The sequence below is a fragment of the Podarcis filfolensis genome (assembly GCF_964270895.1).
Source record: "Podarcis filfolensis genome assembly, chromosome: Z".
In the NCBI taxonomy this organism is placed as follows: Eukaryota; Metazoa; Chordata; class Lepidosauria; order Squamata; family Lacertidae; genus Podarcis; species Podarcis filfolensis.
Genome location: NC_139617.1, coordinates 10632953 through 10657388, shown reverse-complemented (window position 1 = coordinate 10657388; position 24436 = coordinate 10632953). Strand labels below are relative to the sequence as shown.

The 24436-nt window shown below is 43.2% G+C and overlaps 1 protein-coding gene across 6 annotated transcripts in view; it reads left to right on the top strand.

Annotated features, from left to right (window-relative positions):
* SEPTIN6 (septin 6) overlaps positions 1 to 21367 on the top strand; it is a 54413-nt gene extending 33046 nt beyond the window's left edge. For 2 of the 6 annotated variants that reach the window (XM_083595745.1, XM_083595742.1), the window contains exons 4-11: positions 37 to 223; positions 618 to 779; positions 4597 to 4693; positions 6575 to 6743; positions 8310 to 8442; positions 10277 to 10467; positions 13443 to 14159; positions 14333 to 15673. In XM_083595745.1, coding sequence (XP_083451871.1) covers positions 37 to 223; positions 618 to 779; positions 4597 to 4693; positions 6575 to 6743; positions 8310 to 8442; positions 10277 to 10467; positions 13443 to 13458 — 955 coding nt within the window. In that variant the 3' untranslated portion in view covers positions 13459 to 14159; positions 14333 to 15673. Of the gene's footprint in view, positions 1 to 36; positions 224 to 617; positions 780 to 4596; positions 4694 to 6574; positions 6744 to 8309; positions 8443 to 10276; positions 10468 to 11537; positions 11584 to 13442; positions 14160 to 14332; positions 15674 to 15726; positions 18238 to 19995 lie in introns of those variants that run through there. The other 4 variants (XM_083595744.1, XM_083595743.1, XM_083595741.1 and 1 more) reach the window with 4 other exon arrangements.
* The last annotated feature ends 3069 nt before the right edge of the window (positions 21368 to 24436 follow it).

Here is a 24436-nt window from a genome sequence, read left to right as displayed (position 1 = left end):
TGTTCCATGTTTTCTCCCTCTTTCTTTCTTATAAAGCTATAAATCTATTGTGGAATTCATTGATGCCCAGTTCGAATCTTACCTGCAAGAGGAACTGAAGATCAAGCGGGTGCTACATAACTACCATGACTCCCGCATCCATGCCTGCTTGTACTTCATTGCCCCCACGGGCCACTCTTTGAAATCCCTGGATTTGGTAACAATGAAGAAGCTCGATAGCAAGGTAGGAGTCAGGCTGACACCCAGAGGGGAAATGTCATTGGTCATTATTCTCGTCTCAGCTCAACTACAAATTGCTTCCTTCTCTTTCGTATCTACTACGTTGTTTCCTATACTTTGGGGATGGGCCAAAGCTCAGTGGCAGACCAGGTGTTCTGCATGCTGAAGGTCCCAGGTTCAATCCCTGCCATCGCCAGTTAAGAAAGATCAGGCAGCAGGTAAAGCAGATATCGTCTCCCTACCTGAGACCATAGCTACTTATTTTCAGAGTGGACATTAATGGGCTAAGTGTAAGGTTGTTCAGTGCAAGGTCGTTTCATACGTTCAATGAGAAACTTAGGGCAACTTTAAACATTCAAAGCCCCCCTCCCCCTTTTTGTTTCTTGGTTTCTCCACAGGTAAATATCATTCCTATTATCGCCAAATCCGATGCCATTTCCAAAAGCGAGCTGACGAAATTCAAGATTAAGATCACAAGTGAGCTTGTCAGCAACGGGGTGCAGATCTATCAGTTCCCTACAGATGACGAGTCCGTGGCAGAGATAAACGGGACTATGAATGTAAGGCAATAATGCCAGCTGCTATAGTTTATTCTGGGCAAATTTCCTTCTGTCTCTTACATTTGCAAAACAGGGGTAAAAATACCAGCCTGCCATTTTATAGGGCTGTTGTTATGATTTCCTTGATGATGTACACTAAGCACTTTGAATGTTCAAAAGGCACAATATAAATGCTGCCGTTGTTATTTTTACATATAGAGTGTGGGGTGTATTTTATGAAAGTGCACCCATATTGTCTCAGCCAAGAGTGATGTGATAGTGAAAAACAAATCTTTCACCAGCTGAAATAACCTGGTGGGCAGAACATTTTTCTTGACTGCAGTGTGAGAGATTTGTTGGCTTTACTTTCATAGGCACCAGCTGTATTCTCATGCAACATTAAGCCCAAAATTTAAGTACATACCCTGGCATATTAAACAAGGATTTGGGGCATGTGTGAACATGGCCATTGCCTCACTCAGATGAACCTTGGTGGAATGAAGTGCAGGGAGTCCAGCAAAGTCCAGCCACAAGATACATTATCTAAAAAGAACTTGCCCTGAAGCTGAGAGCATATCAGGGTTTTTCGCTAAGGTACTGCATGGAAGAAGTGCTCCTTGTTCGCTGTTAGGCTTATCCAAAACCACTTTGGCACCCTTTAAGCCATAGGGACTAGCAACTTGTTACCTTCTTACACAAAGAACCAAAACCACCCTGACAACACTAGAGTTCTGTATATCCTATTCCATAGATAGTATGTAGTCCACACATAAGTATAACCCTAGTGCAGGCTTTCCCCAAACTTGGGTCGCCAGCTGTTTTTGGCCTACAACTCCCACCACCTCTAGCTAATAAGACCAGTGTCACAGATGATGGGAATTGTAGTCCAAAAACAGCTGGAAACCCAAGTTTGGGAAACCCTGATCTGGTGAGAGGTATGTTTGAACTGTGGCCTGACACATCAACCACGAAACACGCAGAGTAGCACATTGATGACTTGGATATGCATGTCTGAAGTAAGAATTACAAGTCAGGGACCTGTGAAAATTCACATGCTTTTGGAATTAGTGTGTCAGTTAGAATCTGACACATTCTCTTCTGCATTTAGTTCTTCAGATTAGCCAGGTTCACTCTCCCCTCACAATGCTTTTGGTTGGCAAAGGGCAGCCCCCTCCCCAATTTACTGCTGGAGTGGGTGAGAGCTGGTGCCTGCATGTCTCTCTCTACTACCACTGATTTTAGGAGACTTGAGATTGCAGCTCTCATCTGCATACCAGTTGGAAGGGAGGGGCCTGAACCCAACACTTGCGGGGTGTGTGTGTGTGTGGAGTTGCTCTTACCCCACCTGAGCTGCCCAATTTAGCACCCTCCTATTCTGTGCACAAGGGACGCATGTGGCGCTGTGGGTTAAACCACAGAGCCTAGGACTTGCCGATCAGAAGGCTGGCGGTTTGAATCCCCGCGACGGGGTGAGCTCCCGTTGCTCGGCCCCAGCTCCTGCCAACCTAGCAGTTCGAAAGCACGTCAAAGTGCAAGTAGATAAATAGGTACCGCTCAGGTGGGAAGGTAAACAGCATTCCTGTGCATTGCTCTGGTTCGCCAGAAGCGGCTTAGTCATGCTGGCCACATGACCCGGAAGCTGTACGCCAGCTCCCTCGGCCAATAAAGCGAGATGAGCGCTGCAACCCCAGAGTCGGCCACGACTGGACCTAATGGTCAGGGGTCCCTTTACCTTTATTCTGTGCACAGACTTCCCGTTTTATAAATTGATATACAGGGAGTAGGTTGAGGGGATGAATGAGAAAAGTATTAAGCGCTCTGCAGCCCTGCCCACATGCATTATTCTGAGTCTCACCAAAATAGCATAGAAACAAATTTTTATTATAATAGCTATGTGTAGCTGTAGTACTGTAGTTGCATTCAGCAAGTGTGTAGCTATGCACAAAACCCAGCCTTGTAGATATTTTCTCAAGGGATCACTTTTTCAGTCACTAACACAACCTTATATCCCCTACCACCCCTGCTGCTTTTCGAAATGTGTTTCTTTTTCTGGCAGCCATCCCTGGCTCTTGCTGTGCAGTGCTGCAAGTAATAGCATTTCCCATTCATTTCCTGTAGGGTGGAGGCGTGTGTTTCTCGTGGCTGGGGAGCCATGCTGTTCCTGTGCTTGGCGCCTTTTCCTTTTCCAAACCTAGAATTGTGATCTGCTTCTGTATAAATATCTATCGCGTGATCTGCTTGTGTGTAAGGATGATTTTGAAATGAAAGAACGCAAAGGTCGTCTATAACACATTCAGGGTTGTTTTTGTTTAATGCAAATGTTGCCATACATGGAAAGGTCCGTTGTTCCTGAGTGTATCAAAACCTGCAGCTGGAGAAGATGCATGGCAGGATTTCTGGTATTTAACTGGTCAGGAATTTGAGTGCATAAGGTGCAATGCTGCTTTTCACCTGTCAGGTTTTTCTGGGAGAGAGGCACCTGCTCCAGTAAGAAGCAGCACTAAAAAGGTAAAGGGACCCCTGACCATTAGGTCCAGTCGTGGACAACTCTGAGGTTGTGCGCTCTTCTCGCTTTACTGACCAAGGAAGCCGGCTTACAGCTTCTGGGTCATGTGGCCAGCATGGCTAAGCCGCTTCTGGCGAACCAGAGCAGTGCACGGAAACGCTGTTTACCTTCCCGCCAGAGCGATACCTATTTATCTACTTGCACTTTGACATGCTTTCGAACTGCTAGGTTGGCAGGAGCAGGGACCGAGCAACGGGAGCTCACCCAGTCGCGGGGATTCGAACCGCTGACCTTCTGTTCGGCAAGTCCTAGGCTCTGTGGTTTAACCCACAGCGCCACCCGCGTCCCTAAGAAGCAGCACTAGCCAGAGCTATAAATCCAGTCCTACTGGATGAAGGGCTGGAGCTCAGGTCTAGAGCATCTGGAGAGATGCTGCCAGTCAGTGCAGGCAATGCTGAACTAGATGGACCCAACTAGTAACTGACTCAGTATAAAGCAGCTTCCTATCAATTTTTCTTGCCTTTCTTCCATCTGTCCCAATGATATCTTCAGAGTATAAAATGATCATGTGTCTGTACTTTAAATGAAAGAACAAGGTGTAATCTAAAAACTCCTGTTTTCCGCTATGCTTTAGGCAAACCCCCCCCTCTCATAATCTGTGGTAACTGTGCCTAAGCACTTGTAACAGAATCAATCACACATTCTTCCCCTGCTGTCCACTTCCTTCCTTTGTTGGTTCTGCCGTGGAGAATTTTAGATTGTAAGCTCCTTGGGGGAAGGGACCTTATGCTACTGTGCTTTGTAAAAAGTACCTGCAGGCTAATAGCATCATATAAATGATAAACCATAAAACATTTTGGGTTATGTGCGGTTTAGTAATTATCCAGATCCTTCATGAGAAAGACTGGGAAGGATCACAACAGGATCCTAGTGTGCTGTCTCTGCCTTTTCAGGTTTATTGTCAAACGCTTTGAGCATTCTGGAAAACGGCTGTAGATATGGGGGTGGTATTCAGCCAAGTCCTCCTCAGAGCAAGCTCACTGAAATTAACAAACCTAAGCTAGTCATGCCCACTAACTTCAGTGGGTCTTCTCTGAGTAGGGCTAGCCTTGAATACCACCCTTGTTATTTAACACGTTTACCTGCAAGGAGTACAAGATTTAAAACAACCACCATTCAGAAGTTCAGGGGTGGGGAAACCCCAACAAAATCGTTTCAACAAACTCTAAAAGCAATGAAACCACCTTTACAAGTTCTAAAACAAAAGGAAATAAGAAATAAAAAGGTATGTGGTGTTCCTTATGATTATTGTTTGAATTGCTTCTGTTTTAGGCCCACTTACCTTTCGCCGTGATTGGCAGCACAGAAGAAATCAAGATAGGGAACAAAATGATGAAGGCCCGGCAGTATCCCTGGGGGACTGTGCAGGGTAAGTGATGGCTCTGGGTGTGGTGACGTTTTTACCCAGACCAGAGTTGCTATTGTTGTGTGCAGAACAATGAACCTAAGTAAAAGTAGCAGGAATTAGAGACATCTGGAAAAAAACAGGTCCAGCCAGAATTGTAGTTGGTGGGATGATGTTCCCGAGGCAGACAGGTAGCCCCTCCTGCCAGTAAAATTCTGTTTGTTTTAAAATGAATATAGAAAATCCCAGAGCCCTTTGTTTGTAGTCTAGCCATTTTCTTGGTAGGTTCCCAGATTGCTTGTTGGCTGCACCTCAGTACTCGAGTATGGAATAAATGGGAAAGTCCTGCTCAAGTGGATGCTTCCCCCCCCCCCCCGGGCCTCACTTCTGGATTCCGGCCTCACAAAAGCTATGCAATGTTTCTTGAACCTCTGGTGGGTAAATCCCCACAATGCTGCATACAGGCCTTATCCCCTGCTATGTTATCTAAGCCTCACTCCACAGAGATAGGAAAAGGTTCGAAATACGCAAATGGAAAAGATCGAAGCGTTTTTATGTGTACTGCGTAAATGCCTATATGAATAGATGACTGGCAGCCAGCTGTATTCCCATAAAAAAATGAAAGCACCCACTGGCCCGCAATTCTGTGTGGGAACAAAATGGCATTTCTTCATCCCCATGGCAACTCTGTGGGTGAAAATGGTTTATGCTTTGCATTGGGAGATGGTGTGGAAAACCAGTTCAGTATCAGATGGGAATAAAGTGTTGTAGCATGTCACTTCAACCTTTATTTCTGTGGCTAACCCTGGAAATACGGGGCTGGGCCTAGCATGTTAGAGTATGCCATTCCCTAACTAACAATGGTTTCCCTAAGCATGGCTACCACAGCCAGGCCCTACACATCTGGCAACGATGAGAAATTACTCCAGGGCAGAGCTTCAACATCTAGTAAACTACAAGGACTTATATATAGCATTTCCACACCATTAACCCCTGTGATTGGGTGGCAGCATGCTGGCCAAGCACAGTACAAAACTTGGAAACCAGAAATCTCTTTTTACATTTGGCTGAATAACAGAGCAAAGCGACTGCTGCACCAGTCTTAGCCAAGATGAAATCCTCTCCTGACATGGTTCTGGTTCATCCTTGGTTTCCCAAATATTTGGGAGCCGTTGCTAGGTAGCAGTGGGAGCTGCTTTGCAGCCCTCAGTTTAAAGATAAATAGCTATAAGAAAGATGAGCAGGAGAGACCTTGAAGTTGCTCACCAGTAGTTAGCAGACACAGGTCACTACGTTGCTGTGAGATGTATTTCTATTTGAATTATAGCAATTCTTTCTAAATTTGCACATAGAAATTATCAATACATACGTGCTCCCTCTTCTCATTTTCTGATGATGTTCTAGCAGCCACCTAGTCATTGCCAATGTTTCAGTTGTACTTACCTTAAGCTAAATCCATCTAGCTGTCTTACAGGGTACTGATAATGTAGGTGATGTTATGGAGAACACCCATAGTGAATGCTGCTGAAAATAAGTGCCAGTAAGAGCTGAACTGAGAGAGAAAACTTTTCTGGGGTTTACTGTGGGTGGGTAGACTTTTCTGGAGTAATAATCTGTTTATGTCTAAGAATGTTTTGAAATATTACGGCTATTATATACCATTTCCTCCCTGTTCCTCTATCATCCAACTTTTGCCACCTTTCCATGTTTTCTCCAAGTTCCTGGTTTGGGGTTGTTGTTTTTTTGGGGTTTTTTGGAGCACTGTAAAGGCTTCACTGTACCAGTTCTTTTTTCCCTCAAGGGGAGGTTCAAACTTCTTGTTTCCTTAACTATGGAGGACCCTGTGTAACACATGCTTAGAGCCGCCTGCATTCAAGTGGCCCTTCCTTTTTTTACCATGAACAGTGGAAAACGAAGCGCACTGTGACTTTGTGAAGCTAAGAGAGATGTTGATCCGTGTCAACATGGAGGATCTCCGTGAACAGACACACACGCGCCATTACGAGTTGTACCGGCGATGTAAACTGGAGGAAATGGGATTTAAGGACACTGATCCAGACAGCAAGCCATTCAGGTATACAGGCATCCCCCCACTTACGGCCATTCCACTCGTGGTGCGACCGCGTTTACGCACGGCGGCGAAATAAATAAATAACTTGAACCAGAAAGTGGATCCAAAACAGTGTGAAAAGAGCAGGACCGAGCTGGAGAGTGTGGGGAGGGGGGGACAGCTTGCATGGCTGCTCAGAGTGTCTCATTGCCCCCACTCATTCATCCTCCTTGACTTTCTTCTTCCTTGTCCTGCAGAGCCATCACTCTCTACCCAACCTGCCCATCCCTTTGCTTGTTCTCTTTTATCAGTTTTGTTCCTTGGGCAGGAGCTGAGACACCCTCTGCCCTCCGATCGCTGCTGCCCCAAAAGCAAGCAGCAACATTATTTCTTGGGTGGGGGGTGGCAGAGAAATAAATAAAAAACAAACTGTCTCCAGCAGCTTCCAAGACTTAACAGGGAGAGTGCTGAGAGGCCCTGCCGTGGCATTGGGCACCGGGAGCCACCCAGCCAATGGCCCATTGAACCCACTGACCTCTAGCTCAGTTTTCCGGGCACTGGAGGCAGGCAAGTCGCACACATGCATGTCCAAGGGCGCATCGCCACCCAGGGAAGGTGGGTGTGATGGATGGGATTTGCTGAGAGAGAGAGAGAGCGACTTCCCAGCCCCTCTCAACAGTGACCTCCCCACTTTACGCTATTTCACATATACGCATCTGGAAACGTAACCCCCGCGTAAGTGGGGGGACGCCTGTATTTCACCAGAATATTATTACTAGGCATTGGTGAGACATGACTTGAAAGTAACACTTGTCCACTTAGAAAATATTAAATGAACAGTGCCAACGCTTTGTTAATTGGCCATGGAACACAGTGAGGAACACTAAATTTTGGGTCTAGTAGTGTGTGTCTGGAACACACGTCCTGTAACAAATTTTGACATTCAAAGAATTTCGTGTCATGTTCTTGAAAATTTTGTTTCTAGTCCTCATGGCTTTAGTGAAGTTTTTGGAAACATATATGGACAGTGTAGAAAAAAGCTTCAGTGTCATGTGCCATTCCTTGCATGGTTTCTGATCTCTCCACGTCCTTAAAATCTCTTCCATCTATGCTGTCTCGATCTTAAAAACACCTTAAAATAATTTGAAGCTGCAAACAATTGAAGAATAATAAATTGTGCACAGCAAATAGGCAAGAGAGTTACTCAACCTTCTTTTCTGAACACAGAATTTTAGATTCCCTCAGAGGGAATTTGGTTATTGAAAGATTATTTCATTCTTGTCACAAGGAGGTTTGTTGCAGTGAGAAGAAACTTACCAGCCTCAGTTTACCAAAGTTTTTTAAAGTTCCCCCTTTTCAACCTTGAAGTCTAGAAACGTGCAGCATTTAATTTTAACAAAAACCTAAGACATTTTGAGATTTGAGGTCCTGTTTCACACAGTTCAGCAATGCATATTTGTAGACTCTCACGGCATTAGTAGGTTTCTGGTTGCGTGAGTGGGAAACAAAATTTGATCCTTTTGCTTTCCCTGTTCTGTATCTCTCTGAAATGTTTCTTTTATCTCCTCATCCTCCATCCTGTCACCTTAGTTTACAAGAAACCTACGAGGCCAAAAGGAATGAGTTCCTGGGAGAGCTGCAGAAAAAGGAGGAGGAAATGCGGCAAATGTTTGTGCAGAGAGTTAAGGAGAAAGAAGCGGAATTGAAAGAGGCTGAAAAAGAGGTTAACGTGATAACTTTTATTGACTGTGTTCTCTGATTTTTGGCTTAAACTGTGTGTGTTGATAAGGTTAACTGTAACCAGGGAGGTTTATTTCTGCAGATTAATCAAGGCTAACTAGTGCTAAATTTTTCTTTTTATTATAAAATATACAAATCAAACAAAATTAATATAAAAATGTATTCTATATCAATCACATAATTTTTGTTATTGGTGTAATAAAACTAGCACTATTTTATCATCTCACATTTGTTGGTTCACTTCCACACCATGGCACGCTTGTGTATTTTAAAGTTAACAGCTGAAAACTTATCTATGTAACCAGTGTTTTAGGAGTCTCCCAGGCAAGGACCTAGCAGCAGACTCCTGGAAGACTATCCCTCACTATAAATATGTTGTGTCTTCAGTTATGTCTAATTTAGTTTGCGTGGGGGAGGGGGGCAGAGAGTAAGCAAAGGAAAAAATCAACACTATATCAGTGGCAGCAATAGGAAGAAATAGGTATTCAATAGGTTGAATAATTTCTGATTTTGAAAGCAGGGCTATTTGCTCACCCTCTCACATTCCTATAATACTACATGCATCTTCTCCTGATTTTCCTCTCGATCTTGCTACAAAACCCTTTTCTCATTGTCTACCTGCTTTGCTTTTCCTGGCTTCTACTGGAAAGAAACATACCATGGTCTCTGGCATAGCATTTTGTTTGAACTTGTGATCATGTGGTACATGCTTTTGCTCCCAAGAAATCATAGTCTGTAATCTAAGAACAATTCTCAGCTACAGATTGTGCTTGGTTGGGGATGAAACAAACCATGATTCCTAGTTCAGATGTAACTAAGTTAGGGTTTGTGATTTGTTTCTTCTTGGTATGAGCTGAGAGCAGCAAAGCAGGCATGACTTCACTTGTGCACAGAAAGCAAGCCATGGCTGTGACAGAAGTGGGGAATCTCCGCCTTGTGGGCCAAATTTGGCCCACTATGGGTCACAGCTTGGTCCACGAAACCGTTTCTCCCAAACAACCCACCTAATACCGTATGTGACATCAGTTATGGAGCAGGTCGGAACATGTATGGATTGGCTGCCCAACAGAGTCTCAGTTGCGCAGCCTATCACAGTAAAGGTGTTCACACTGCTGAATTGGCTGCATGACAGAGTTCTCCTTGGAGAACTCAGCCATGAAGCCAATCCCTGCAGAAAACAGCTGTTCCAGCCCTCTGCTTGGTGCTTTGTTGAGCATAGGGTTGGCAAAGTCTCTTCTGCTGTGGTTTCCAAGCACCCAACAGTCATTTAGCATAGCAAAAGGGACTGACCGGTGGGCAGGACAATGCACCTGTCATGTGATTGGTGGGTTTGTCCTCTCACCCACCTGCCTAAGTTGGCCTGCAGGGGTGGGACCAGATAATGATAAGATCCACCAGGCCCAAAAGATCCCACACCCCAGCTTATGGCTTACTGCAATGTGTGAACATAGGCATTGACTTGCTTCTCCAAACTCCTGCAAGCAGTGCATTGGCTTTGGGAGCATATTCTTGGGTGTACAGTCTCTTCATGAATAGCACTGGTTGCAGAATTACTAGGTCTTGTGGTTGCCTTGTGCAGAGTATACCCTCAGCACTCCATTGTAGCTTTGCATTCTGTAGGGAAAGCAGTAGCAGTGGGCAAGCTGTCTTTCAGGAACATCATCACTGATTTCCTTTTTGAGGATCCCCGTGGTAGGTTTATGAGGAACCTGAAGGCTCCCTGCAGCATAGCTTTGAAATCTCTTACGCCAAGCATCTATCCCCCAGCTCCCTGTTTTTGCACTCATGCATATTTTTACCCTGGGCTTCCATTCCAGTTGCATGAGAAATTTGACCGCCTGAAGAAGCTGCACCAGGACGAAAAGAAGAAAGTGGAGGACAAGAAGAAATCCCTGGATGACGAAGTCAACGCATTTAAGCAGAGGAAGACAGCGGCCGAATTACTCCAGTCTCAGGCTCAGCAGGCGGGAGGCTCGCAAACTCTGAAAAGGGACAAGGAGAGGAAGAAGTAAGTTGGTTTTCAGTTGGGTGGCATTTTGCCTCATCATTTTCTCCCGCCACTGCCCTTGCCTTGGCTTTTGTAAGCCCTTTGCTCAGACCCTGGCCGGAGTACAGGCAAGGGTTTGGGACAGTATGGTGGGAGACTACAATTTTCTGCCTCAAACAGTTGTCGCTAAAAGTGTTTCCCCTGCCCCACAAGTCTTTGGCTCACCTTGATTTCATGCTGGCAAAAGCTAGACAAGTGAAAGGCCTATCAGGAAAACCTATTCCTATAGCACAAGTCTAGGCCTATGCTAGCATGCAGGAATCGCCCGACAACAAGTTGTTTTTTTATATGCTGACTGCTGTACAGAGGCCACATTTTAATTATTCCATGGGGCAGCAGTGTCTACATCTTAATCAGCTCACCCCATTGGCAGGGATCCTAACCTTTTTGGCATATCCTTTATTTTCACTTTTGTATCAAATTGAACTGGTTGCCGCTCGTCATCACCAATGGCAGGCATATAGGGCTTTCATCACAGACGTGGAGGGATAGAGCAACACTTCATCATCTAGCCTTCAACTTCAGTACTTTAGGCTTAGGTACGTTGCTCCATTCCAGTGCTTGAATCACAGGGACAAAGGTAGGAAGCCTTTAAAAAAAGAGGAGGGGAACCTGTGGTCCTCCAGATGTTGATGGATTACAGTACACATCATTCCTTTACCACTGGCCATGCTGACCAGGACTGATGGAAGTTAAGAGTCCAGCAACATCTGGAGGGCCACAGAGTTTCCAACCTTGCCTGGTAAAATCTATCCTCTTAGTCTTCTAAATGGTGCCAGAAGTTAAGAGGGATCTTTCCTCCCCCTAATTTGAACATTGCTCGAGTTGTCATATCTTAAATTTGGAGCAGTTTACGCATGTAGATCATGAACAAGCCCTGCAAGTTGCTTTTATGTCAGGTTTTTTTCTTTTAAAAAAATACAGGGTGTAAAATCAAGACCTGATCACTACCACCCCACTTTCATTTTTGTTTTTGGTGCACTCAGTTGCCTTCATCTTCCTTAGTTGCCATTTGTATGCTATTTTTACAGTTAACCCTGCCGTTTGCTGCATGGTGCATGAGGGCACGTTGTGCTGGTAAGCTTGACTAAATGAAATAGCCATTGCAGTGGGATCCGAATGGGCACTTTGTGCAAACAGACACAATGTATTCTGAACCAGCAGTTTGGCCTCTAGTTGATCCAGCAATCCCAGCATATACACACTCTCCAGTTATGTGAACTGCCCTCAGATCTTCTGATGAAGGGCAATATACAAATCTTAATAATAATAATAATAATAATAATAATAATAATGTGTCTGCCATTTTCCCCCAAGAAGCAAAGGGCTTTTTAATCCCCTCCTGTCCAGCATGAACCGGCCACAAAACCTGTCTTTTAAGTTCTTATATGTACTCCTGTTACTTACACATTTTTTTTGTCTTTGCTTGACTTCTTCATAGCCTAAGGTGCAGTGGTGTAGTGACGGTGGGGATTTCAACATGTCTCTTTTTCACATAGGAAAGGATTAATAAGCCTATTGCCCATATAACAATCCGTGGAACCAGCATTTCCTGCCTTTTCCCTCTTGCTCTACTTCAGAGTTGTGACCCCGTTAAAAAAACACAACTAGTTGCTGGGTAGAGGTCAACATTAGGGTCCGACAATCATTTACCCTCCTGCCAGCCAAGCTGCTAGCAAGGAAGCATGCACTCTTAACAGTGCTCGTGTTCAGTATGGCATCTTGTTTGAATCTAAGCTGCCTTCGTGCTGCTATTTGTTTTGTTTCCCCTGTCTGGCCTGGTATGTAATTTGAATGGGAATTATTCTGGGTTAAATGTGCTTTCTCCTGAACAATAAGCATACAGAACAAAAGGGAGGGACGCAAGTGGTGAGATGGGAAAACAATGGTTTGGTCTTCAAGACTTGAAAAAATAAGCTCAAACAATAGGAGTGTTTTATATGGGGCCTGAGAACATATCTAGGGGCTGGAGAGTAGCAGGAGTAAACATGGTGTGTTCTTGTTAGCTCTGGATTGCTTTTGGCAGGCCGCCATATGCAAGACTGTGGCGTGCTGGTCAGTGGCTCAAATAGGCCTTCTTCTTTCTTTCTTTTGTTCCTAAGACAATTTGCAAACATGCCCTTTCTGAATGGGAGCGTTTGTCCTTGCCAAGTGCAATAGCCAAAAATCCTGTTCAACGATTCACAAAACACTTTCCAGTATTGATTTGGCCTGAAAAGCCTTGTGTGGCTTCCTCATTTTTGCCAGAGCATAAACAATTTGCATCTAAGTGAACAACCCCGCTGCAATCGGCTGAAAACTCAAAGGCTGCATTCATGCTACTGTGTCTTCAAGCATGCTTAAGTAAAATTAAAAACCATATTAATGTGTGTGTTTTCCCCCTCCCTTCTGTAAATGAGGGACTGGGGTGGGCAGTGCACAGCCACAGGCTACATAAATGTGGGCACCCAGATTCTTTGGTATTGCATATATTTTGCTTGCATATTTGGAACCCCAGATTTAAACATCAGTTTTAAATATCTAGTCTACTTGACAATGTGATGTCAATATTTATGAGCTCAATGGCTCAGGAACCAGGCAGTTAAACACTGGCTCAAATTCATTCTTTTCTGTTGATCTCTGCCTGTTATTGAAGCTGTTTCTTTATTTCCAAAGACAATTATTTAACATACAAACAACCTTGTTTAGATTATTCATGTTCAGTTTCAGAACAGAAGTATCACAATTTATATAGCAATAATCAAAATTCACCATGTTGATGTAATAATGAGCAAATTGCATGTAATATCCATGCAAACGACCTCTATGTCTCATTTGTTTCCATTGTGGCCAAAGTACGGTATGTTGCCCACCCCTGTTACAACCATATATATTTTATTAACTTCCTTTTAATCCAGATAAACATTAATCCTTTTTCTTTTTTTTTTCATTTTCAGTTCAGGTTTCCTGTAGATCCTATTCTTTTGCTCCAGAAACGACCACCCCGCATTTTGAATTAACATGCAGTGCATTTCTGTACCCACCTGCCCATCTCCTCCCCACTGCACACACACCCCTTTTTGCTTTTGTTTTGCTTTTTTCCTAAACACAAAAAAGAGGCTGTTTTGGTGAAGAACTCTTTGGCAGTCACTTCTGTGGAGCTGATAAGAAAGGCTCTGAGTACTTTTCTGTCTTAGTCAGAAGCTTGCAGGACCGATGTCCTAAGACTTTCTTTGTCGGCATCTCATTAATGCATTGATGCGTGCTTCTGCATGATAGGGCAGCATGTTCGCTTACTACTTGTTCTGCAATGCCTGAGCCCTGTTGCAGACTCTCTAAGAAAGGCAAAAAAAAAGTTGTGTGCAAAAGATTCCTTTTCCCACACCTCACCTTTTTAGCTGCAGAACTTGTCACAAAGGCCTGATGAAAAAAAGCCTCAGGGATGTGAGTCCCCATCTGCACTATACATTTTAATCAGTATGATACGACTTTAAACGGGTTGTCTGATGGGACCCAAAGAGTTCATCATCATCCTGGAAAAATGTGACCCGCGGGGTGCTTCAAGGTTCTGTCCTTGGGCCTGTTGTTCACATCAAGAACTAGGCCAGGTAAATAGACTGATCCTATAACATGTTTACTAAGAAGTCCTGCTGAATTCAGTGGAACTCAGCTCAGTGGCGTAGCGTGGGTTGTCAGCACCCGGGGCAAGGCAAGTAATTTGCGCCCCCTAACCCATGGATTTGCACCCCCTAACCTGTGGATTTGTGCCCCCTAACCCTAACCCCCAGATGTTGCGCCCGGTGCGGCCGGCACCCCCTGCACCCCCCACGCTACGCCACTGACTCAGCTTCTTAGTAAGCATGGTTTGGATTATTTTATCTGAACAGAATTCCCACAGCTTTCTTTCTAGGGACGTGGGAGGCCCTTTATACGAAGTCAGACCATATCCTAAATCTGTTCACTGGCAACCCTTTCATTTCAATAAAGCTTGCTTCAAATCTGGTATTGCAGGACTATCCCCTTAAATCTGATTAAATTTAAGTATTTCGCCTTAAACATCAACTATATTTTAGAAATGTGACTTCTTCTCATGCTTTATAATTAGTTTGGAAAATAGTAAGTATTTTTCCTTCCCAAAAGTTGAAAAGAACCATATATTCAATTTTTTAAAAAATATCCTTCATTTTTACTAAAATTTATTGAAAGCTTTATTTTTATACTGGAAGGTTTTGTTTAGAAGTTTCACCCTTTGGGAAAAGGAAATCTGATTTGTTTTTTCAGAGCCTGCAGTTTTTTACATGTATTTCACTTTAATTTGGTGGGGAGAGTTACATTTTTAAAGTGAGAGTTCAAAGGGTTCAGATAATGGTGAAATACTAAAATCTGTCTAGTTTAAAGAAATATAATATGAGCTAATGAAGCAGAAAAATATAGCATAAGAATACTGAGAAAAAATTATGGTCTGGCTTAATATTCATCCCCCCCCCCCAAAAAAATCCTGGAAACCATAGTTCTATATGGAATAGAGGTATTTGGAAGGGAAAGCCATTTTGGATTAGATGGTATGCAACTGATGTAAGTTGATAGTGTAGATGTGACCTCATATGTGTCACCTTCAACACCAAAAAGAGCAGGTTGTCTTCCTTAAATACACAAGTGAGGAAGCTTTCATGACAGCATTTCATCTCTGTTTTGGATTTGCAGCAACCCCAGCTGCCTGAGCACCTGTTTCTATTTGATGGCATCAGTTTCAGTTTCAGCAATGAAATCAGACTACTTGTGAGGGAGGGTGAGGTCCTTTAGCAGTAAAATACACTTGTGTCCCTTAGCTTTCTCCCTTAGGAATACCCCCCCCCACCTCAGGATGCAAAAGTTGGCTATCCCTGAGACAAACAGCTAAAAGAAGCTATAATCTGATTACAGTGTTTCTGTGTAGACTCCCCTTCTCCTGGAAACTTGCATGCACGACCCCATTATCCTTAATTGGATTTCTAGACAAACATGTACACTTAGAATCAGAGTATTAGTCTTGGATTACAAAGTACTTATTTAGAAGTGAAATCTTTGCACTGAAATCTTCAGGTCCCCTTAAATGTAACAAAATGTCTATCTTTGTGTTGCTTTGTCACAGTCTATATTTTTTATGGAAAACTTTTTTTAAAAAGAATAAACTTCTTTCGTACAATAATTCTGGTTAATACTTTTTTTGTTTTTTTTTGTTCTTTTGCCCTTCTTTTACAGTAACCCATGGCTGTGTACTGAGTAATTTCCCTTGAGTACATGGGGCTGGAATTGGACCTTCACTTATTTAATACGCTTCCGTTCAGCCATGGTCTTCTCATGATGCTTCCACCAATGTGTTAATCTAGATGCATATTCTACATTAATCAGTATCTGATTTATTTTTATTTTATTTTTGACTGTATAATGGTGTGTGTTTGTATACCATGTAAAGTAACACTATAGAGTTTGAAGACGCTGTGGAATTTTTAGGATACCACCCTTGTTGATAAGCCCCAAGGCCAAAGGTACTAGCCTATTAAAAACACATTTTTACTAGCATGTTGGAGGCTAGCTTCCATCCTCTGGCAGCTGGCTTGGCCTCTGTGCTGAGGGGAAAGTATTCTACCCTTCTTTGCCAGGCCATCCACTCATCTGATTGCAGTTTCTCATCACCTGTGGCTAGTAGGCTAGTGCTTAAATGCAAGGCTGTTCCAGGCTCAGTAATACAGCAGTGATGGATTCCCTATGCACAATTGTCCTCTAACTTGCTTGTGCTCATAGTCATGTAGGGCAGGGATAAAGAACCTGGGCAGCCTCCAGATGTTGCTGGACTCCCATTCCCATCAGCCCAGCCATAATGGCCAATGGTTAGGAATGATGGGAGTTGCAGTTCAACAACTTCTGGCGGACCACAGTTTTCAAATCCCTAATGAAAAGAGAACTTGCAGGTAGGGACCACAAGGACTACCTACTCCCACTTGAACCCACCTGACTATTAAGATTATCTTCTGAAGCCCTTCTTTGGGCCCCACCATCAAAGGTTAGCCAAAGGATAGGGCCTTTCTGATTGTGGCTCCTTTCTCAACCCCAGTATTTGGAATCCTGTCTACAGGGAGGGTACACATGGTGCTGAATCTCAGTGTCTTTTCAGTACCAGGTTGTACCCTTCCTTTTTTGCTCAGGCTAGTAAGTCTGAGTCAGATAAAGGCTGTGCTAATAACCTTCCAAGCTAGATATACTAGGAGCTAAACCTGGGACCTTTTTCATTAAAAGCCTATGCTCTACCATGGAGCCTGTATGGTTTTTCCCCAACGTCACCCTGTTGTGCCCTTATCTGCCATTAGTGCAAGGCAGGAAAATTCATAGCAGTGTGGTGTCAATACATAGGGCAACTTTTTTGCTGCAAGAGATGAAAAACTCCAACTACTGTCCCTTTTGGTAGTTCTTTTTTCTCATTACAAATAGATCCATTCTAGCGTATGCTGGGATTGAAGGAATGCCTCTGACTTTGCTGGGTCCAAGAAGTAGCACCAGTACTGTAGAATTACTGCAACCCCACAATTGTGTGAAGGGATTCCAGCATCTCCCCTGCAAAAGTATACTGTCCTTGATTCCACTGAAATTAGAAATTAGCTTAAGATCTCTGAAGCGAGGCTTTCCCCAAGCTTCCCCAAACATGAGCCCTGAAACTCCACATTCTGCACAAATGTTTGTAAACAGACCTGCTGGAATGTGTCTTACTGTTTTTCCTGGCTGACCATGTCAGAAAACTGCCTTGAACACTCAGAAGCCTCCTGAGTGTGCTTCTTTCCAAAGGTGAGGAAACCAAGTAATAGAAGCCATGCCCAAGGCAGCTTGGGGAATTGTTGGAACTGAAGAAGAGGGAAGGGACAATATCCTGCATCTGTCAGAAAATGCCTTCTGTTTAAAGGCAGCATTGTCCATCAAACCAGGGGCCTTTGCATCCTGTGATCATCCAAGCTTTGACCTGCTAGTCTTGGCTCTCCCCCAAAGTCTGCCAATGTGAACCTTGGTCGTCCTTGCCTTTGTATGCATGGATCAAGGCCCTTGTTATGCCACACTATGCTTATTTAACTCATTACACCTCAGCTGGACCTTGTCCTGTTGTCAAGATGTTGTAAAGGCCCTGTTTGTAAATGTCTGAATCCAGCAGGTGACCCCCTATGTTCTTAACAAAAGTCCTTAGGATGTAGTACCTTCCAAATGTTTTTGACTCCAGCTTCCATCATCCCTGATCATTGGCTGTGCCAGCTGGAGCTGATGGGGGGTTGTGGTCCAAAGCATCTGGAAGGCACAAGGTTGGCTACCCCCATATTAGTCAAGTGTGTTGCCAGACCCCGTGCCCAGCCTTACTGTGGGACTTGAGCCCCAATTCATGCATTTGCCAGGGGCCAGCTCTGAACTAATGTGGTGATTGGGTGGCACCAGAGCTCCTCCATTGCACCAATGGAGGAGAGTGTTCCATGCAAATTGGAGCCAGTTGTGCAGACAGCCCTTAGGCCAATACCCTTTTTCTGGGCGTTAAGAAAAGCCCCATAAAGAGCACCTGTGATCAGCTGTACATGTGAATGTCGTGATTCACATGAGATGTCTTCTGAATGGTGGAGGAGCCTGTGCCATTTCTTCAGCATGCTATTTCAGGGTCTGCTGTTGGTGAATGTGTAAAGAGGAAGGGGAAAAGAGAAGGGCATGCTAAAGGGCCTGCTAAATTTATTTATATATATATATATATATATATATATATATATATATATATATTTCCTTGAACCTTTCCATCTGGCAAACAAAACAGGAGTTCTTTGGTCTGTTGTTTTAATGACCTTTGATTTCTCCTAGCAAAAATACAGTGCTGGTTTTTGACTGGTGGGTTGTTTGTTTCAGGACAACATCACTAACTGTAGTTAAAGTTTGGAGTGTGGAGAACAGTTAAACATTGTTTATACAGTGGTACCTCGGGTTAAGTACTTAATTCGTTCCGGAGGTCCATTCTTAACCTGAAACTGTTCTCAAACTGAAGCACCACTTTAGCTAATGGGGCCTCCCGCTGCCGCCACGCTGCCACTGTGCAATTTCTGTTCTCATCCTGAAGCAAAGTTCTTAACCCGAGGTAATATTTTTGGGTTAGCGGAGTCTGTAACCTGAAGTGTATGTAACCTGAAGCGTATGTAACCCGAGGTACCACTGTATACAGTAATGGTATCGTCGTTATATGTGTCAGTATTTTGGGGGACATTTAGCTGGTCCCACCACTTGGAAAAACAGGTAAGGTAGAACCTGATGTGGTTAGCTTATTGAGATGTGATCCTCAACTGCTGTGTACTCAGAGACACAAGTGTGTTGCTCACACCGTTATATATTTATGGGGCAGGCACCTAGCAAGATCAGAAGTTCCACAAGATTTTGAACAAGAAGCATTTTAGAGAAGTTCTGTATGGATGTGCAGATGACCTCTTAGAATATCAATTAATATTTGAAAGAAGGCTGCCTTGAGAAGTGATGCAACCCCCACAGTCAGGGTCGAAGGGAGGCCGATCCTGATCCATGGGTCACAACCAAGGTCAGGGAAGATTCCAGATATTTATTGTTGAACTTCAACTTCTATTTCTATTTTTACTATTTGCCATGCCTGTACAGGCTGATAGTTGTAGTCCCACATAATCTTGAAAGCTACAGGTCCCTCTTCCCTGCTGTAGGAGGGTACTCTTTTGCTGCTCCACAAAAACAAGCAAGGGCTGTGTCCATTAATTTCTAATTACATATTGATCTCTTCTTCCAAAAAAAGCTCAAAGCAACCTACTCATTTTACCCTCATGACAGCCTTGTGAGGTAGGTCAGGCAACCGCAGAAGCCAGGTATCCTTTCAGAATGGAGGTGTCATGGTGTGGGAGCGGTTTACGATTTCTTCCTCCATGAATCCATGTTCAAGTGCAGGGTGCCACTGACTGTGGCAGCGGGAGAAAGTGACAAAGAAACAGTGGCGCACTCTTGGCTTTATGCCCCTGCTTGTAGGCTTCACCTCAGAGGCATCTGGTTGGTGCCTCTTGGGAAGAGAAAGTTGCATTAGGTGCCCTGAGCCAAGGGGACCGCTGTTGTGCTGTTTCTTAACCATCCTATAAATGTTTGCACTGCACTGAAAAGCAAACCCTCTCTTTCCATATATACTTTATTGTGCTCCCATGCATTTTGTTAAAAGTGTGTTTACAGTCTAACTCTACTATAAGGTGTATCGTGCATTGTGTCCAAATATTTAACATGCTTGAACTCTTCTGATGCATCAATGCTGCTCTGTCTGGGGCCCCAATGGTAGCACGAGCATTGATCCATTCATCTGTCGTCTTGCTCTCTCTCTCAATTTAATTGTGTGTGGGATCTGTTTTTTCTCTGCTTGTTCTTTGAATGCTTCTTCCACCCCTCCTTGCATTTAATTGATGATCTGTGTTTTTTTCTCCCCCCCCCCCGCCTCTCTCTCTTGCTTTCTTTCTCTAGCTTTTTCTGATCTGTCTCCACCTGCTGCTCTATGTCTGATGGAGAAGATTTCCACTTGAGGAAGAGTTTAGGAATTCCCATCCTGTTTGGGAGGGGGAGGAATGAATAAGTCTTTGGATATCTGGAAAGACTTGGTTTTGTTTTCCCGTTTTTTTCTGATGTGCATGGGGTGTGTTTAAAGCTGAGGTGTTTTGTGGTTTTCGCTGCAAGACAGGGAGAATATTGGAAAGGCAAACATCTGTGTATCAGTTAAAAGCTTTGAGGAGCAACCTAAAGGTGGCAGGCAAATTATTGATGTAGCCAAGTGACACTGAGACAGATTCTTTTTTTTTTTTAAGCAAAGTATTTCCTTTCTATTTTGCCTCAATATAAATATGATGGGTGGTTTATAAGTATCTGTGGAAAAAAATGTGCTAATTCGTTGGTTTGCTTGGATTAAAAACTAAACAAAAACTTTAAAAATACAAGTTTTATGCAATGAACAGCAAACAGAGAAACACGCGACTTTGCTACCTCTTGAGGAATATTTAATTTTAACACTGAAGCAAAGGACAGTGCGGGAGGGGTTGGGGGGGAAGTATATTTTTCATTGGGGTCATAGATAACCTCTGCCATTTCGGAAAAAAATAATAATCAGGTTGATTGAGTAATATTTCTCATTTAACTTTTTTTTAAAAATTAAAAAAGGTCCACTAAAGTTTCCACAGACCCTAGTGGCTGAGGAAGGACTGTGAGCCAGAAAGCACACCATTTATACATTTTCACTACAAGGATAGCCTTAAGCAAACTACTTATTCTTCCAGCCTCAGCTGCCCACCCTCCTCCAGTCTGAGAATAATCAAGCTTGCCCGCCTTGCAGTCATGTTGTAAGGATTACCACGGTAAAATATGTGAAGTGTTTTTTGAACACTGGGGGAGGGGGAAGCATTTTAGTAAAGACTTAAGTATTATTAACCATGATTAATTTAATCCCCGTAGTTCAGCCCTTCCCAGATGTCTTCTGGGTTACAAACTGACTTTTCTATTGTCGATATCAAGGTTGTGGAGAAATTTGTCTGTAATTGGTCATCTGTTTATTTAAAAGTTATCATGCAAGTCAAGTGTTAACTGCCCTTAATAATGCATTTTCCGAGCACTCTTGGAACTTTTCTGGAACGTTCACTGCATGGGGGTCTGTTTCCCAATACCTTGTTCTCTTGTCTTTTCTCTCTATTTTTTGTTTTTGGTCTCTCTACAAACAAGAATTGTGATTTGACAGCTGCACTCAGTATCTATTTACATGACCCACACGAAAGAACCAGCACTGTTGAGCTTGATACCTTTCTAATGTTGTCAATTTTCAATAAAAAGTAACCCTCCCAAAAAAAAGAAACATTTTCCCCTGGTAATTATTTCTGGAATCCATTGAATGAATTGTGTTCACTGAGCTTAATTTTATATCATTATGCTGTAGTTTTTGATGCACACGTAGATTACATCACATGTGGGATCAGTCTACATTGTATTTGTATGTCAAATGTTATTGGAACTAAAACAGCAAAGACTTGTTGTTTTAAAATACTTGCAAATGCATTATGGCTTGTTGTCAGAGATGGAGAAGCTGTGGCCCTTCAGATGTTGCTGGATGAAGACTGTTCGCATCCCTCACCATTGGCTATGCCAAGCAGGGACTCATCTCAGCTGCAGTCCAACAGCATCGGAAGGGTACTCCAGGTACCCCTGCTATAATGTTTTGTGAATTCTAGTTCATTTCAGCAGATTTAGTCCATGAAATCGTGTTCCATAATACAGTGGCACTTCGGTTTTCAACGTAATCCATTCCAGAAGACCGTTCGAGTTCTGAAACATTCGAAAACCAAAATCTCAAAACAGAAGCCTCAAAACAGAAAACTCAGTACAGAAAACTCAATACAGAAGCTGTGTGGCACATTTGACTTCCAAGGCTTGTTTGAAAACTGAAGCTCTTACGGTGTTTGAAATCCAAACTGTTCATCAACAGAGACGTTCAAAAACCGAGGTACTACTGTAAAGTGGTTAGTTTTTTTAAGTGCTAAAAAACTCAATGGGTTGTTTGCTTCCCCGCTCCTCCTCATTCATCTGCTGGGTGACCTTGAGCTAGTCATACTTCTTTGAAGTCTCTCAGCCCCACTCACCTCACAGAGTGTTTGTTGTGGGGAAGCAAGGGAGCTTGTTAGCCGCTTTGAGACTCCTTAAGGGGAGTGAAAGGCAGGATATCAAGTCCAAACTCCTCTTCTTCTTTTCAGTGTCAGTCATATTTAGAGTAGACCTGTTGAAATTAATGGGCATGGGTAACTTGAGGCCATTGATTTCAGCTGGTTGCTCTATGTAAAACTTGGTACAGGTGTTGTTTTGGCTGCCACAAGCATGATTACTGCTCTGGAAACTATTAGAGCTATTTAGAACTATTAGAACTATTTATTTGTTTCATCAGCTAGATTAGTTGATTTTTTAAAAAAATAAAACAACCCTTTTTAATTGACCAAAAAGGCATTTTAAAAAACATATTTTAAAATGTTAATTTTAATAGGCATGGTTATAGTAACAGCAGGTGATAGGCACTATCTTAGAGAGGCATTGCCTTCTCCTTCACTCATGCAGAAGGGAATGGCTCTTCTAAGATAATTTTGACATATACATACAACATCTTAAAAAGAAGCATGCTTGTCATCTTCAGAACTCCTGTTTGCAAATACTTTTTATTGTGTGATCAGCTTCAAAGTCTAATTGTCTTGCAGTGCAATCCCTAAACATGCTAACTTAAGAGGGTATGGTCTATGAAGTTCTGTAAGACTTATCTCTTAGTAAACATGCCTAAGGTTGTAGTGCAAGCTTTATTTAAGTTGAATGACATCATTATTCATAATAACAAACCATTTGACTTGCCTACAATTTATTCTGTAATTTTATACAGAAACTATACAACTGTTCCCCACCAACTCACTCACCTACCCACGCACTCAGAAGTATGGTTGGCAGCAGTAATTAGGAATAACATAACGTAAGCCCAAGGTGTCTTGGAGATGGTCTTCTTTGATCATGTGCCTTACTATAATCTGAAATTCACCAAGAGCCACCTGTGATTAACACTATCTGTGTATCATGTTCCAATATCAAAGGTGTGAAGAGAGCTGTTCTCAGTGGTTGCCTCCCAGTTTTGGTACTCCCCCTACAAACCCACCACAACACTTCAAGACAGATCATATTTCAGAAGTGTAGCAAGTTCTGCCAATCTAGGATGGGGGCAGATCAGGGTTTAGTTGGGAAGGGAGGTTGATACTTCAGTGGAATTTGACAAAAGCAGGGGGCAGTATGATTTTGTTACCTATCTCAAGCTTTCAGCATTTCCTATAAATCTAAGTCAGTTTGATGGATTGCAGATTTGAAATAAACACACTGAATAGCATCATGGGACTTGAAACTGATGTAGAAATACCTTTATTAAAGCTGTTGCAAGGTAGCATTTATCCATAACAAACAACACACCCCAACCCAGAGATTAAATAAACATACTGTACAAGCAAAGAGGGATGCGGGTGGTGCTGTGGGTTAAACCACAGAGCCTAGGACTTGCCGATCAGAAGGTCGGCGGTTTGAATCCCCACAATGGGGTGAGCTCCCGTTGCTCAGTCCCAGCTCCTGCCCACCTAGCAGTTTGAAAGCACGTCAAAGTGCAAGTAGATAAATAGGTACCGCTCTGGCGGGAAGGTAAACGGCGTTTCTGTGCGCTGCTCTGGTTCGCCAGAAGCGGCTTAGTCATGCTGGCCACATGACCCGGAAGCTGTACGCCGGCTCCCTCGGCCAGTAAAGCGAGATGAGTGCCGCAACCCCAGAGTCGGTCACGACTGGACCTAATGGTCAGGGGTCCCTTTACCTTTACAAGCAAAGAATTTGCTGTATCTGCGCTTACTGTGCTCATCTGTGTTTATGCTCCTCCCTCCTGCTAAAGAATTGCTGAAGCTAAGATTATTGAAAGCTTGTTTTGTGCTACTCCAGGGGTAAGAAACCTTGAAGCAGAGGATTCAAATTACCATAAAGGAGATTCTAATTCAACATTAGGAGGAACTTTCTGGTGTTGAGAGCTGTTCAACAGTGTAAGGAACTACATTGAATGGTAGTGGACTCCCCTTCACGGGAGGTTTTTAAATGGGTTGGAAAGCCATCCACCAATGATTCTTTAACTCTGATTCTTGCATTGCAGGGGGTGGACTAGATGATCCTTGGAATCCCTCCCAACACTACAGTTGTGTGATTCTAGCTCAGAATAAAATCTGTGTCAACCATTGTCCTCATATGACTTGGGGGTAAACATATTCTTGATTCCAAATATGCATAGGTTGTAGAGAACGACCATAACATTAAACGCATTCACAGAACTTCCTCAACAGCAAACATCTGTTGCCTTAATAGAATTGTAGAGTTG